Here is a 14555-nt window from a genome sequence, read left to right as displayed (position 1 = left end):
ATGATCTGATGAAAGGTCATCCAGGGATTCAACAATGGTTTGAGAGGAGGAGATCTGGGAGGTGATAAATATGTCAAGGATATCCGGCCGTTTTTCTAGGGATGTAGGCCAATAAGTAGGATTTTTGGGCGAGAGGATAGCATATGTATTGGAAGTGGAAACTCGGGATAAGATATTACCACGGGGGTTGGTTCTTTCATTAAGCATGTTAAAACGATATAACACGCCTGAGAGTCTGTTACTAGGTTTGTTAAATGGAGAATGACGTCACGTATCAGACCAGCTGAGCTCGTCAACGTTTTGTTTTGTGTCAGGTTACTTGCTCGTAGTTTGTGTTTTGATTATGTTAGTATTGTTTTGGATGTTTTTAAAACAAATGAAGCAATGAATGACAATAATAATAATGTAACAACAGTTGTCAATTAGCTCATCTGGATTCTCTTTCTCACAAGTTAGACGATCAATAAGACACCCAGTGGTCAAACTTTCACACACTTCCACTTTTTACTACTCATTTTAGGCATGTTATAATTAATTATTTTAATCAAAACTTAGAAGTAAACAATAACATGAAGTTTTGGAAGAAAAGGTAATAAAACAAGTTGCTCAGAAAATCCGCTAGGATCTCTTATGCATTTAATATTTAACGTGACTTTAAATAGGGCTGCTCACTATGTTATACTTATAAGATTTAACATGGTAAAACATTTTACATTTAATCAACATAATGAATTACCCCTTTTATATACTACCAAATTTTACTTTGATATACCAGGCTTAATCAAAATCGTTTGAGTCATTTTAGATAAAATCCTAAAAAAGGGTAAAATCTATAATCTAATGTCGATATCTGGTTGGCCGATTTCAACGAAATGGTTGCTGCAACAACCCAGCCATACATTAGCCCTAAATATGTAGTTTCAATTTTGTATGAATTTTCATTTTTGAGCTAGATTGTCCAAACACCGAGACCATTTTGGAGAGTTTGCACGATCGTAATACTCCCCCCCCCCTTACGATATATTTCATATATAGGTAAATTAAAGTAAAAAGTTTGAGTTTGAAATATGCTTATTAGTACCTATACCCAACAGAATTGCTATAGTTAAAACTAATAGCTAAAATTGTCATGGATACGATATTTATTTATCAATGGTTCATTCTCTAATAAGGGTCGTATCCATAGCAACTTTATCTATTAGTTTCAACTATAGCTAATTTTTGCACATCTCAGATACCCACAGGTGATGGCGATCAATTATTTTTTGGATAGGGGAGGGAGAAAATCAGTCTTAACTCGCACTTTGCGATATATCGATTATTGAAGATAAATCAAAGAAAGTAATTAATTACCTTAATTATGACTATAATCAATTATTAATATATTGAAATAAAAACAATCGATTAATAAAAATTTCTTCAAAAATTTATAAAAACTCCCAGCCTGCTTTTCCAGCATCACAAATTTTGTTATCACCTTAACAGTTCCCTCCCTCCATCAAAAAAGAAATGATCTCTGGAACTGGCCTTGGGTTGAATATTTAATATGTAAGTTCCAAAATATTTAATAATTTTAAAAGAATGCTTCATTGGCCTAAATATAAGAATTGCATGCCATAAAATTATAATTAGATTACTATTGGAATATTTTAAACCAAAGCCTTCTTTTATGGTATGACAATAATTGACTGAAAAAAAAAACAAATCATTCTTCTAGATGAATTATCTTCTTTAACTTGAAATAATCAAAATTATATTTAAATTATATAACCATCGAAACATAAAATTTTGTCTTTATAATCATAACATTCCATCAATCATACAATTATTATACTTATAATTTCAATAAAATTATCATGTAAATTTTATGTTTGTGTTTTTATGTATGTTTTATATTACTTTAATGTATCTTTTAAATTACTACTATGAATTTTTAAATTATTTTTATAAATCATTTCCTTTAATATCTGTATTATTATTAACTGTATTGTCAAATTAAAAAATATTGGTTATTATAATCTGTATTATGTATTGTATTTATGAGTTACTATTATCTTATCTGTATTTATTATTATTATTTGTCAATTCATCTCTTTATTATTATCTACATTATATTTAACATATTTCTGCAGCTTTTATTTTCTGCGAGGAGCATGGTGGCACTTGGTAAGGGGTGATGCTACTAACTCCAGTGCCCCGGGTTCGAATCCGGCTGGGCAGAAAATTGTTTTCTGTTACACTGTAGCTGTGAGTCAACCCTGTGGGTTATGGAGCCCTTCTGGGGTCTACTCAGCCTCATAAATTCGGTACCCTTAATTGGATAAAAATCTTGCATCGAACGTGATTCTGACCAAATCACCTCGTTCCACAACTGTTGGTCTAGTAACAGCACTTCTTTACAGAGTACTGAAACCCTGACCCTTTATGGGTCGTAATGGTACAGATTTTAATTTTTTTTTTCTTAATTTTATTTTCTGCAATCCTTAAATAAATATCATATTTTATACTTTTCCCAGAAATTAAATACATCTTTAATATGTACCTTCTCACTTGTTTAATTAATAATTTTCCTAATACAGTGGTATTCAGATTTTTATTATAAAATTAATAAAAATTCTCATTTCTAACAAAACTATTCAATAACTATTTTTTTAAACACATTTCGGTATTTTTTATTACTTCTAGTAGTAAACTTCTGACGTGTTTTACAGTTTCTGATACCCACAATGAACACAATGATCTGAAGGTTGGAGAAACTTTTTTTAGCTTTGGTCTTAAGTTTAAGGCTGTAATCCTATATCATTAAATGAGAATACTGCATAAAATAAAGTGAACTCAGCTAGTGCTTTCTTCTTGTCTTTATAGAAAAAACACGTGAATTATTATTCTTTAGTTATTTGCTAAATTTATTTTATCCTGTTTGTTCCTAAGTAGCTATACTAAGTACTTACACTAAAAAACCCTAACATCTGGAAAGCAAGTTGATTTATGTTTCAAAAACCACAAGATAAATTTCTCTTGAAGGTTTTCAGCAATTATAGGATATTCTGCGTTATGGTTACAAAATGTTTTTCCAATTATGATTTTTTATCCATTAATTAATGAGAATTGAGGATTTATCATTGAATGCATTTGTAGGGATTAAGTTTCATATGGACTCTCAGAAGACCTATACTGTGTGTGTTCTTTCATATTCTCAGTGTTTCCAATATAACAGTACAAGAGCCTGAGAGGAGAAAAAAACCAGTTATTTCACCCCAATTTTTTATTACTTTAATGAATAATATATATAATTAATATTAAAAATTGATGGTTTTGCAAAGCATAGTGAGGAGGTATACAAATTGACTTCTGTTTCAAAATGTTAAAAAAAATAATTTTTATTTAGTGCACTATATCTTTGAAGCAACCAAAAACATTAGAAAACCTAAGAGAACATCATTTAAAGTGGCCGAGGAGAAAGTTCCTCAGAACAGAAGTAGAATAGTAAGTAGAGGTATTACTGAAGGTAAAGTCCCAGCCTCTGAGAGACATATTGGGAAGACTATGAGAGTTTTATATTTATGAAAGAGGAAATAGTGTGTGATTGGGAAGACTATGAGAGTTTTATATTTATGAAAGAGGAAATAGTGTTGCCAGGGACAAGTGAAGTGTTAATTTTCATCACTAATATAAAATACAGTGTTGTAAGAAATCAATTGTGAATAATTCTAAAGGTTGCTAAAGCAGAGTTTATTTAATTTAGTTTGTATCCGCAGATAAACCAGGGGTTGTTCCCAATAATAAATTGCAATATCACTCTCAATAAAATTGAAAACCATTGTATTTATATCTTGTACTTATCTTTAATATCTGATTTTAATTTTTATGTAAATAAATATTTTTCTAAGAACTTAAACTCGTGCATTTATTATAATGTCTTAAATAACTCTCTAGCCAACTTCATAATCTTACTCAGAGTGAGTCTACGATATCTTGCCTGATCTGATATGAGAACCTTCCACTTACTTCTTGGTCGTCCTCATGGTGGTTTCTCCCTCTATTTTAGCTTTCTAAGTATATATTTTTTAATCTGTTAATTGGCAATTGTATATGGCTGATCCTCTTCCAATATCTTCAAGAAATGTTTTCCAATAGCGGCTCCTGCTTTGCCTCTTCTTTTATCTTTTATTTCCCATTTGTTCAAATCTTGTCTTATCCATCCCGACCACATTATTATATCTTGCCTTAACTCCTGGATACCTCAGGAAGAAAGTTGTCTCAAAGTTACCGAGACCCTAGCACTGGATTAATCACCATCGAGGGTAATCATGATTCAAAGAGCAACACATAGGCTCTAATTTAATTTCATAAATTGATATTTCAAAAGTGAAAATGAGGCACTGAAAAGTTCTACAAACATTGGAAAATACATTGTAATTTTGGTAAATTAAGTGATTAGAAATAAAATAAATTTTATCTTCTCAATTCAGTATTTTATATTATTGTGTAAACAATAATATTACAGTTGCAATATAACTAGACAGTAATCTCGTTAATCCGAACTTCGGTAGTCTGAACACTCGAGTAATCTAAACTGGTGAAAAAAAGTTACTTTTTATTTACTGCACCTAGACCATCTCTCTTTTACATACTATACATCGTCAATTAACGACCATCCGAGCTCTGATGAAGACCAGCAGTATAGGTTTGAAATGTTGGCCATAATAAATAGTTGAAACTATTTATAAATCGTTTTTTCTTAAATGCAATCTTGACAAATCCCTTTTAATTCATTTTCGGTCAATCACCTTTATTGTTTAAATTGATTAATAATGATTTCTGTTCTTTAATGTATCTTATGAATGCTAAAGTATGGATTTATAAGTCATCAAAAAAGGGATTATTTTATAACATATTACTATCATTTAGATACTCAATAACGATAATGAATCATTTCTCTTCTTTCTCACTATATATATTTTGGCAATTAAGGACAAACAATTAATTTTCTATATATTTCAATAATAAAAATAAAAAGGATTCCATTAAATTAATACTGTTTTATATGTGAATATCAATTAATAATTTCAAAAATGAAAAATAAATTAATAAATACAAATGTACATTAGTAAATCAACATAACTGTTCTCATAATTTTCACACCTTATTCATGGTGTGACATTTTTATATTAAATCATTCTTCATGAAGTTCAGTTCGTACCTTTTCTGAAACAAAAAATATGTAATTTTAGATAAAATAATTAATTGATATGGAATTAAACATAATTGATAATTAATAGCTAATTGGTAAGGCATTGTGTTAGTAACTCTGAGGACCCGAGTTCCTCTGATTATTTTCTGTTTCACTGTAGCTCTGAGTCAGCCCTGTGGGTTCAGGAGCCCTCCTGGAGCTCATCCAATCTCTATAAAGTGAGTACTCTTAATTGGGAAGAAATCTGGTAGTTCAGTGTGATCTTGGATTGTGGATGAACTACTCACCCTTCATGGGTTGTAGTGGTACACATTTCATAGCAAAGTTTTAAAATTCACCTTTTTAGGAAATACCAATAATTAATTTACTCATGAAATGTTTGAATCCCAGCAATCTTAGAAATTATTTCTCCTACAATATATAGGTTTGTAATGGTTAAAACCTTTTGGAAGCTCGTAAAAAAGAAATATGATCGTGGTGGGCAAATATAACTTATTATATAACTCTTTCAAAGTAGTTTATTTTTTGCAATCTGATAAGGAACAAGTTGTGAATAATAATTAACCTTATAGACCATTATCCATTGAAATATAATTTTAAGAAGATGATTCTTGAGGATCTTACATGCCATCCTAAACTCAGAGAAAGGCATAAAATAGTGTTTTAGGTCAATACATCCTGTCAAAACTGTTCACTCATTTATTTTCTTCCTTTGTTGTTGATTTTATTCTTTTCCCCCTTTTTCCATCTCTTAGTTTGTACTTTCTTCTTTTTATCTGTTATCATTTATTGCCTTTAACCTTTTACGTTTCATTGTTTACCCTCTTAATTTATCATTTACTTTTTTACTTATGTTTACATCATTTAAGCGTTTGTATCTTTTTTAGCTCTCATGAAGCCCTGCAACGTGGGGCAAAGCGTTGGCTCAATATAAATAATTTAATCACTATTTGAGTTTTTGTTTTACTGTACCCAGACCATCTTTCATTTATAAATAAATATTATTTCCCTTGATGCTACACATTAACTGACTTTTTGAAAACTTTCTATTTATAGTCACAGTAAATCCCAATCTTACAGGGCATTGAGTACGTTTTAGTACAAATGGTATATCTATGTTCCCTCAAGTGTCCAGTGTGATCCTTAAAATACATATAATTTAATTATTTTATCTCTTGATAAAATCTCAAAACGCAGCTTATTCTTCTGAATATTTATCTCTATCGATCTTCTGCTATTACATAGCCCATCGGTAATACATAAATTGGATCATATCACACCAATATTATTTTTAAAATATTTTCATAATTTGTATTTCATCAAAATTGAATGAAATTCATAAAAGTGAATCATATATATTTGATGGAAAAGGGTCTTATTAGGCTTAGAACACTTCTTCGGAAAATAGGAATTGAAATTTTCTTTTCTGTTTTTATTATTTATTATTTAATTATTATTATTATTTAATTTCTTTGAACTATCTTTAGAAGGCTCTATTTAATGCTCAGAAGATAGTTTTTAGTTTTTATACTCTAATATATTGTTAGCTTTCCCTAACTGAACCATGAATTTGATAACTTGAGTCCGAATTTTGAATAATGATCTTAATATTGTGCCTAAATTTTCCTGAATTAGATACTAACTCTTCTCTAATAATTTATTCCCCTATTGGAATCCTCACACAAGACTGGAAAGACAGGAAACTGCACGTCGATTCTAACAAATACAGCACTTACTAGACAAACAGTTTAAACTTCCAATTAATTACAAGAGACTTATCTACATGACTATAAGGCCAATCTGGACATATGAAGTTGAGCTTTGGGGCATCAATAAACCTTCAAATTCACCTCGTATCCAATCCAAAATCCTTCACAAAATCCTCAATGTTCCTTGCTGTCTCACAAATAAAATCATCCATAAATACCTTAATGATCTATATGTAACCTATCTAGCCTCAACCAGATATCAATCGTTCCATTATAAACTCTCTTACCATTGAAATGTACTAGTTTCTAAACTTCCTTCCTCTTCCATTCCTGGCAATCCTCCGATGCTCCTGAAAACAAGAAGGCCTCGAGACCTTCTATGGTAAAAATATTACCAATGGGTAGTTTCTCAACATGCTGGTATCACTCCATTATGATCTTACACCAAATTTACTATATATAGTATCATGTAAAAACATTTATAAATATCATTAAAAAAATATATAAGAATGTATTTCATTAAAAATGATGACTTGCATGACCTTTGAGTTTAAATAAATTTATTCACTGAGTTAGTTTCATTTTAAGGAAATAAAAAAAATAAAATTTCAAGAGGAAGCTATAAGCTGATGATTCTGAAATTTTTAAATGGAAAATTAAAAATTATTATATTTTAAAATTGTCACAAGTGTTATCAAACGGCCAAAATTTAAAAATGTTTTATTTTTCTTAGTTCTATTTTATTTTCTCTTTCACTTAGCTATTATAATCAACAATCTACATGAGCTAAGGTTGATGAAAATTTCAGCGATTGATCATCAGTTACTTAGTTACAAGCTCGAGGTTTCCAAAAAATTTAGTATTACAGGAGACTTTAAAAAGTGATAAAAGTGGGCCATGAAACAACTGTTTTAATTGACAATAAAACTTTTTTTCTCTTTGAGATTTATTTAAATACTATGATATTTCTAATGTTTGTACTTGTGATCTTGAAAATTATCATTTTTAATGGAATGCACCCATAAATAACTTATTCTTATGCTCTAAATTTTTATGAACATATATTTAATTTTATATAGTACAAAGAGTCCAAGAGGAGAAAAAAGGCAGTTATTTCACTCCAATTTTTTATTACTTAATTGAAAACTATGTATAATTACTAGTAAAAATTGATGAGTCTGCCAAGTATAGGTAGGGGGAATAAAAGATGGTGGCTGTTTCAAAACGTTAAAAAAAAATTAATTTTTCATTCGGAGCTCTATATCTTTAATACTACCAACAACAATAAAAAATCTGAAAGAGCATCATTCAAAGTAGAGTAAATTTGCTATGGAGGTAAAAGTAATAAACTACTTTATAGTACGTTAAACTAGCTTTAATTTGGTTGCTAATAGACATTCCTACGTCACATAATCCCGGTAATATAGGTTTCACAAAATAAATTAAGTAACTACTGATATTTCAGTACTTTTTTTATGAAATGTTGCTTTTTAATGCTATATCTCGGGAACTATTGGATGTAAATAGCTCTATTAGGGCTAACATTTCAGCAAATTTACTCTTCTTTAAATAATGCTTTGAATGAAAAATTAATATTTTTTAAAGGTTTTGAAACAGCTGCCATTTTATTTTCCCTTACCTATACTTGGCAGACTCATGAATATTGACTAGTAATTATATATAGTTTTTATTAAAGTAATCAAAAATTGGGGTGAAATAACTGCCTTTTTTTCTTCCTGGCTCTTGTACTAATAGGTTTTACATCTTTTAGATGTTGAATTTGAGTTGCTTACTTTCTTGCCGATAATCACGGGTATATCAAAACATCCTAAACGATATTTAAAAGATTTTAAGAATTCTATATGAATTTCAAGGTTGGCACAGCCTGTAAGAATTTTATTTTTGATATCCAAATCATAAATTCTGAAGCAAGCATCAGCTATCTTCGCCGTGTATGGTATGTGGTAACAAATTGGAGGTGGGTTTTTGGCTGTAATGATATAAAACAAACATATTAGTAAAGATTACTAATTATTTACAAAATTTAATAATGGCATTACTGACCTGAAACTTTTTCACTATAAATAACTAAGCCAGCAACTGTGACATTTAGTTCAAAACCATATTCATCTTCCAAGTATTCAAGAGAAATGCAAGCTTCAAAAAAATAAATTAATAAATAAATATAAATTTATACATAGTGATATCATGAATTCGAAAAAATAAGGAATGTTCAATCAGTAATCATATATGATTAATTCTTCCTCTTCATATCTATATATTACTAAAATACTGATTTTCCATAACCTATAAAATTTAAATGAAATTAATTTTATTTTAATAAGAAGTAAATAGTTTGGATGCGGTCAAAATAACTCAAATAGTAAATAAAGTGTTTATAATAGGCCAAGTTTCACACCTTTTTGCAGGGCTTCACAAAAATTCAAAGATACAAACAACCAAAATTTCGTAATGTATGTTTAAATGTTATATATGTTTAATGAATGTGTTGGGGGAAGGGGTTTTTCTTACACAAAAAACTAATATCTTCCCCACAGTAAAATATTTGGTTCGGGTATAAAAAAAAATAAACGGTTAGAAAAAAACCAAAAAACAAAACCAAGGACCTGAAAAATAAAAAATCACAAAAAACCCAAAATAATGAAGAATGTAATAAATGTATTGTAATTTCAATTATGATGGGAAGTTAAAATGAAAGTTTTAAAATATTTGAATCTGCTCAACATGGCGGTGATTCAACGGATTTTTCAACAAACCTCCTTATTGTCCCTTATTTATGTAAAAAGTTAAACATATTTTAATTACAAAATAACTTATAGTTAGAAGAAATAAAATAAACTTATTGTTAACAAAAAAATAAATATCAATTGGAAGGTAAATGATTAAAAAAAACAAATTATAAATAAATGAAACTTGTGGCTTTAACAGTATGTTTAAAAATTACCTAATTATGTTGGTATCTTTTTTAACCACGCAATGTGGGGTAAAATGGCTCGTAATAAATAATTCATTTACAATTTGAGTTATGTTAACCACACCCAGACCATCTTCTAATAGTTTTGTTTTACTTTACCTTTTATATTGACAGTGCTTTGAAATCCAACACAGCATCGAAAAATATCAGCTTCCGTTGTACATTCTTGCATGAAACCTTAACAAAAATAAACAATGGGCTTGATAATCATTTCAAATAAAAGTAGGTTAGCTCAAAATTCCTCTAAATTACATTTGACTGTCAATAATTTGAAACTCAAGGGACTAGAGGATACAAATTTAAGATAGTAAGAGTTCAGGAAATCATGGAGGGAGGAAAAACAAAATTCAGATAAAAGAGAGTTCGATTGAAAGTACGTATGTATAAAATGTATTTTTCGTTTTAAAATGTACAAAATAACATACAGATATGGTCCATGTCTTATGGAAATGCTACAGTTAAATGCTCATTTTGTAAAAAGTCTGTTTTTTTGAGCCTGATAGGAAATATATTTCATAAAAGTTATTAATAAACAATAAAAATATAGAACGAAAATTATGAATGCATTTCAGATATTACAAATATATCTGTAATAATATTTAAAGAATAAGTAATTTTTTACACGAGTCTTTTAATTTAAACTTCCTTAGAAATCATTATCTCGTTTTCCTTATTATACATACATATACATTGTTCCATAATTTAAAATTGTTAGATGAGTAAATAAGAAATTATATCATTTTTTTTTTTTTAAAGGAAAAAGTATTCTGGAAATAAATTTAACATTAAAAATTGCAAAATTGGAAAGAAATTAAATTGGTTAATATTATTTAAAAAATAAATTAGTTAATATTAAATATATACAGTTAATTTGTTTGAACCTCTTGGGGAATGTTATAAAAACAATTACAATAAAGGGCAAAAAAATAAATGCTGTTCAGATATTACAAAACTATCTGTAATAATATCATAGAATTAAGTAATTTTCTAATGCATCTTTTGATTTAATGTTCCTTGCAAGTCATTACATTATTTTCCATAAAAACATACATTGTCACATGATTTTAAATTATTAAATGAGTAGATAAAAAATTTTATCATTAAAAAAAAAAGAGCATTAAAGTAAAAAAAAAAAAATGGTGAGGAAATAAATTTAGCTCTAAAAATAACACAAAATTGAAAAACAAATTAATAGGTTAAAAGTTTTTTAAAATAAAAAGACTTCATATTCAAACTTAGTATCCTAAAAAACCCTGACATACAATTAATTCTGCATTAAAAACAAAAATTTTTCTTTCTCGCTGAAAAGAGTGAATTTCTTTGCATATTTCCCCAAACTGAACTGAAACCATTAGTACTGTGGCATAGTTGGACCAAATCATAATTGTTGGTACTATTGAAAATATTTTTTTTTCCTCTTTCTAACAATAGGGATAAAGTATACATTTGCTTGATTTGGAAGCTATAAAAAATCCTTTAATAAACAATCATAAATATAAAGCCTTATATCTTAGATTCAAAGTGACTTTTTAGATTCTGATTTGATTCACTTGGTATATTTAAATACCAAAAAAACTTGAAGTTGATTGGTTTAGTTCTCTAGGAGCTGTTAAATATTTTCATAATTTTTGTAAAAATCAGCAGCAATTTTTGGGTTAAAAAAAATTTTTTTATCTGCTTGTAAACTAATATTTAAGTTGTTTTGGTGAACTGGAAAAAAATACCAACTTGTTTTTTGCTTGAAAAAATTATTTGATTTCCTTTATTTGAAGTGATTTAATTTTTGTTCTGCTACCTATGGGTAGTTTCTCTTCACGCCTGTATCACTCCATTTTAACTGAGATCAAATTTACTAAATTTATTATAATATGCAGTTGTAAATAGCAATAAATAAATTTAAAAACTTTTGTTGTTTACTTTTATTTATTTTAAGCTCATAAAAGTCTATAGAGCATTGGTTTTCTATTCTACAAAAAGAAAAACCAATAAAATGTGAATGTGTTTTTATATTTTTAGGAGAATAAGAAAAAAATGCCATTTTTATCGTTTTTATATATTTTTTCTTCTAAGTTCCGTTATAATGGATACTGGGACACATATCTAATATTTTTAAATTTAGAATTAATGAAAACAAATTTGGTTTATATCAGTGACTTTCTGACTGTGGCCTCTCCCTGCAAGTCAACATTTTGTGTATCCTGCCAGAGTTCTTGTTCTTACAACTGCTGATAAAAGAAGAACTCTAGTAGGAGGTTTTAGAATGCATAAAGTAAGAAATTATTTGAGTGACAAATGGGGGAACTTATCATGAAAGAAGGCAAATTGGATTTAATCGAATATTAGCTTAAAAATAAAAAATGTACTACTTAAAAATGAGTATTAGAAACAGTATTGTTTGGTTAAGTTTAAGTATAAAACTGAAGCCGAAATGATTGAATAATGATAATATTATTTTTAAAAAATGTTATTTAACAACCATCTTATGTTTAAAATTATTATTCAATTCTTTTAGAATTTATTCTTTCTTTGCTTACTAAAGTTTCTTTATTTAAAAAATATTAATTTAATTATGCTTGTCGATTTATATCATATAGTGTAGTTTGATGAAATGATTCTTTCCTTCAAATCCCTTATTCATTATTAATGTGATACCATTTTAGAATATTTACAAAAATAATGTATGCTTTTATAGCTTTCTTACCTTTTAATGTCAGATTATCTGCTAGTTGAAATGTTCCATCTCCTAATAAAATTATATTTTCTTCTGGTAGCTGAACGACTTTTCCTTCTGGTTCCTGTACTATTTTCCCTTCTGGTTCCTGTGCTACTTTTCCTTCTGGTTCCAGTACTATTTTTCCTTCCGGTGGCTGAACGACTTTTCCTTCTGGTTTCTGTACTACTTTTTCTTCTGGTGGCTGAACAACTTTTCCTTCTGGTTCCTGTACTACTTTTCCTTCCGGTTGCTGTACTACTTTTCCTTCTGGTTGCTGAACGACTTTTCCTTCAGACCTGTCATATACAGTAAATAATTTATATATGAAAGAATTATTTAAATTATTAAATGATTGATTCTAATTTTTATTTTACTCCTCCCCAGTCTAATAAAACTTTCACATTTACTACTTCAAATTATTTTTAAAAATAATTATTTAGACAATTTAAATAGTTCAATTTATTTACTGTTTAATCAAGCAAGTTGTGATGAGCAAAGCCCCAAAAATGATCCAGTATCTACCCATATCTTTGTGTTACTTAGAAACTGAGGACAGAAACCAAATAATAAACACTGATTTTATATAACAGTAGCAGGTAGAAACTCTGAGATTGATTGCTCCCCACCATCTATTGTACAATATCAAAACAGCACTCATTATTTATTTGTCTCCATTATTTTAATATCTTATTGTTTTAAGAGGTACTTTAGATATGGTTTTGATAAAGTTAAAAATTTTATCAATCTGAAACAGTTCTAATTATACTGTTTCAGTATAAAAGAAAAAATATATACCCTGTCTTTAAGTTCATATATCAATTTTATACTATATAAATCTTCATTTGAATTTTTTTTTTTTAGACAAGAAATTTTGATTTATGTTGATATTTTCTTCTTAAACTAAATTTGCGTTATCTATCTGGGATAATAAAATTTTCACTTTATGAAATTAATAAAATAATAAAGCAATCATAATTTTTAAAAAAACTACTAAATATATTAGTATAAGATTGATATTTAACTCACAGTGAGTCTAAGAGGCACATAATGATATTAATATCATACATTTTTGAATTCTGAAATAATTTATTTTTATTATGATAAACTTAATTATTTTTGTATCTTTTTTTAGTAAGATTCATTTTTAAATTATTAACTATCAAAAATTTCCTTAGGACCTTATTTAGCCCACATTGTACAAAAATAAAACTGTATAAGAGTAAATTTTATTTATAATCACATTATAAATATATTTACTGTTCTAAAAAGTAAGGAGTGAATATAAAATTTAATTTACTTGTTTGGTTTTTCAATTAATGCTTTATAGAAACAGTTTATAAAAAATTAATTTCTTTTAATGATAAGATTAAAAAATTGTTTTCTTGCTATTTATATCTTTTTTCTTGTTATTATTGTTTTATTCATTTATGTCGATTTGTGTGTTTTAACTTATTTATTCATTAAATTATTTTATTATTATTTATTTTTTTACTTATTTATCCAATCAAGTATTTTTTTTTTAACCAACCTTTTATTATATTTTCCTTTAAATCAGTGTATTAGTTTTGTTTTGGTAAAATTTATTTATTTGTCTGTTTTACTGTAAACTGATCTACTGCTGTGACTAGTATTTCTCTGGTTTGATCTCACATCGCTGTCTAATAGTGATTTTGTTTAGCGGGTCCTGGGGAGGATCTGAGAGGGAAAATTCGGGAGAGTGAATTTTTTGATCAAATGAAGTGAAAATTATTAAATGGAAGGGATAAGAAGGGGAAAGGAATAAGAAATAAATTGAAATAGTTGTATTTAGTGTATACACTGGAATTGATTGTAAAAGAAAACTGTGGAAAAAAAAATGTTTTCTTTCTTGTTTATTATATCATGTAAAAATATGTAATTAAGCATCTCTCTCTCTCTCTCTCTCTCTCTCTCTCTCTCTCTCTC

The 14555-nt window shown here is 27.8% G+C and overlaps 1 protein-coding gene across 3 annotated transcripts in view; it reads right to left on the bottom strand.

Moving 5' to 3' along the window:
* The window catches only part of LOC106690010 (uncharacterized), a 49615-nt gene extending 36361 nt beyond the window's left edge, over window positions 1-13254 (bottom strand). The window contains exons 1-6 of one of the 3 annotated variants that reach the window (XM_014435257.2): window positions 13079-13253; window positions 12600-12907; window positions 9998-10075; window positions 8968-9060; window positions 8697-8893; window positions 4970-5208 (exon numbers count right to left, since the gene is read on the bottom strand). In XM_014435257.2, coding sequence (XP_014290743.1) covers window positions 5167-5208; window positions 8697-8893; window positions 8968-9060; window positions 9998-10075; window positions 12600-12907; window positions 13079-13137 — 777 coding nt within the window. In that variant the 5' untranslated portion in view covers window positions 13138-13253 and the 3' untranslated portion in view covers window positions 4970-5166. Of the gene's footprint in view, window positions 1-4969; window positions 7281-8696; window positions 8894-8967; window positions 9061-9997; window positions 10076-12599; window positions 12908-13078 lie in introns of those variants that run through there. The other 2 variants (XM_067053145.1, XM_014435258.3) reach the window with 2 other exon arrangements.
* Between the last annotated feature and the right edge of the window lie 1301 nt (window positions 13255-14555).

This window comes from Halyomorpha halys, unplaced genomic scaffold, assembly GCF_000696795.3.
Source record: "Halyomorpha halys isolate HHAL.00 unplaced genomic scaffold, Hhal_1.1 Scaffold1549.1, whole genome shotgun sequence".
Classification (NCBI taxonomy): Eukaryota; Metazoa; Arthropoda; class Insecta; order Hemiptera; family Pentatomidae; genus Halyomorpha; species Halyomorpha halys.
Note: the sequence above shows the minus strand (reverse complement) of the source record. Positions and strands in the feature narration are given on the sequence as shown.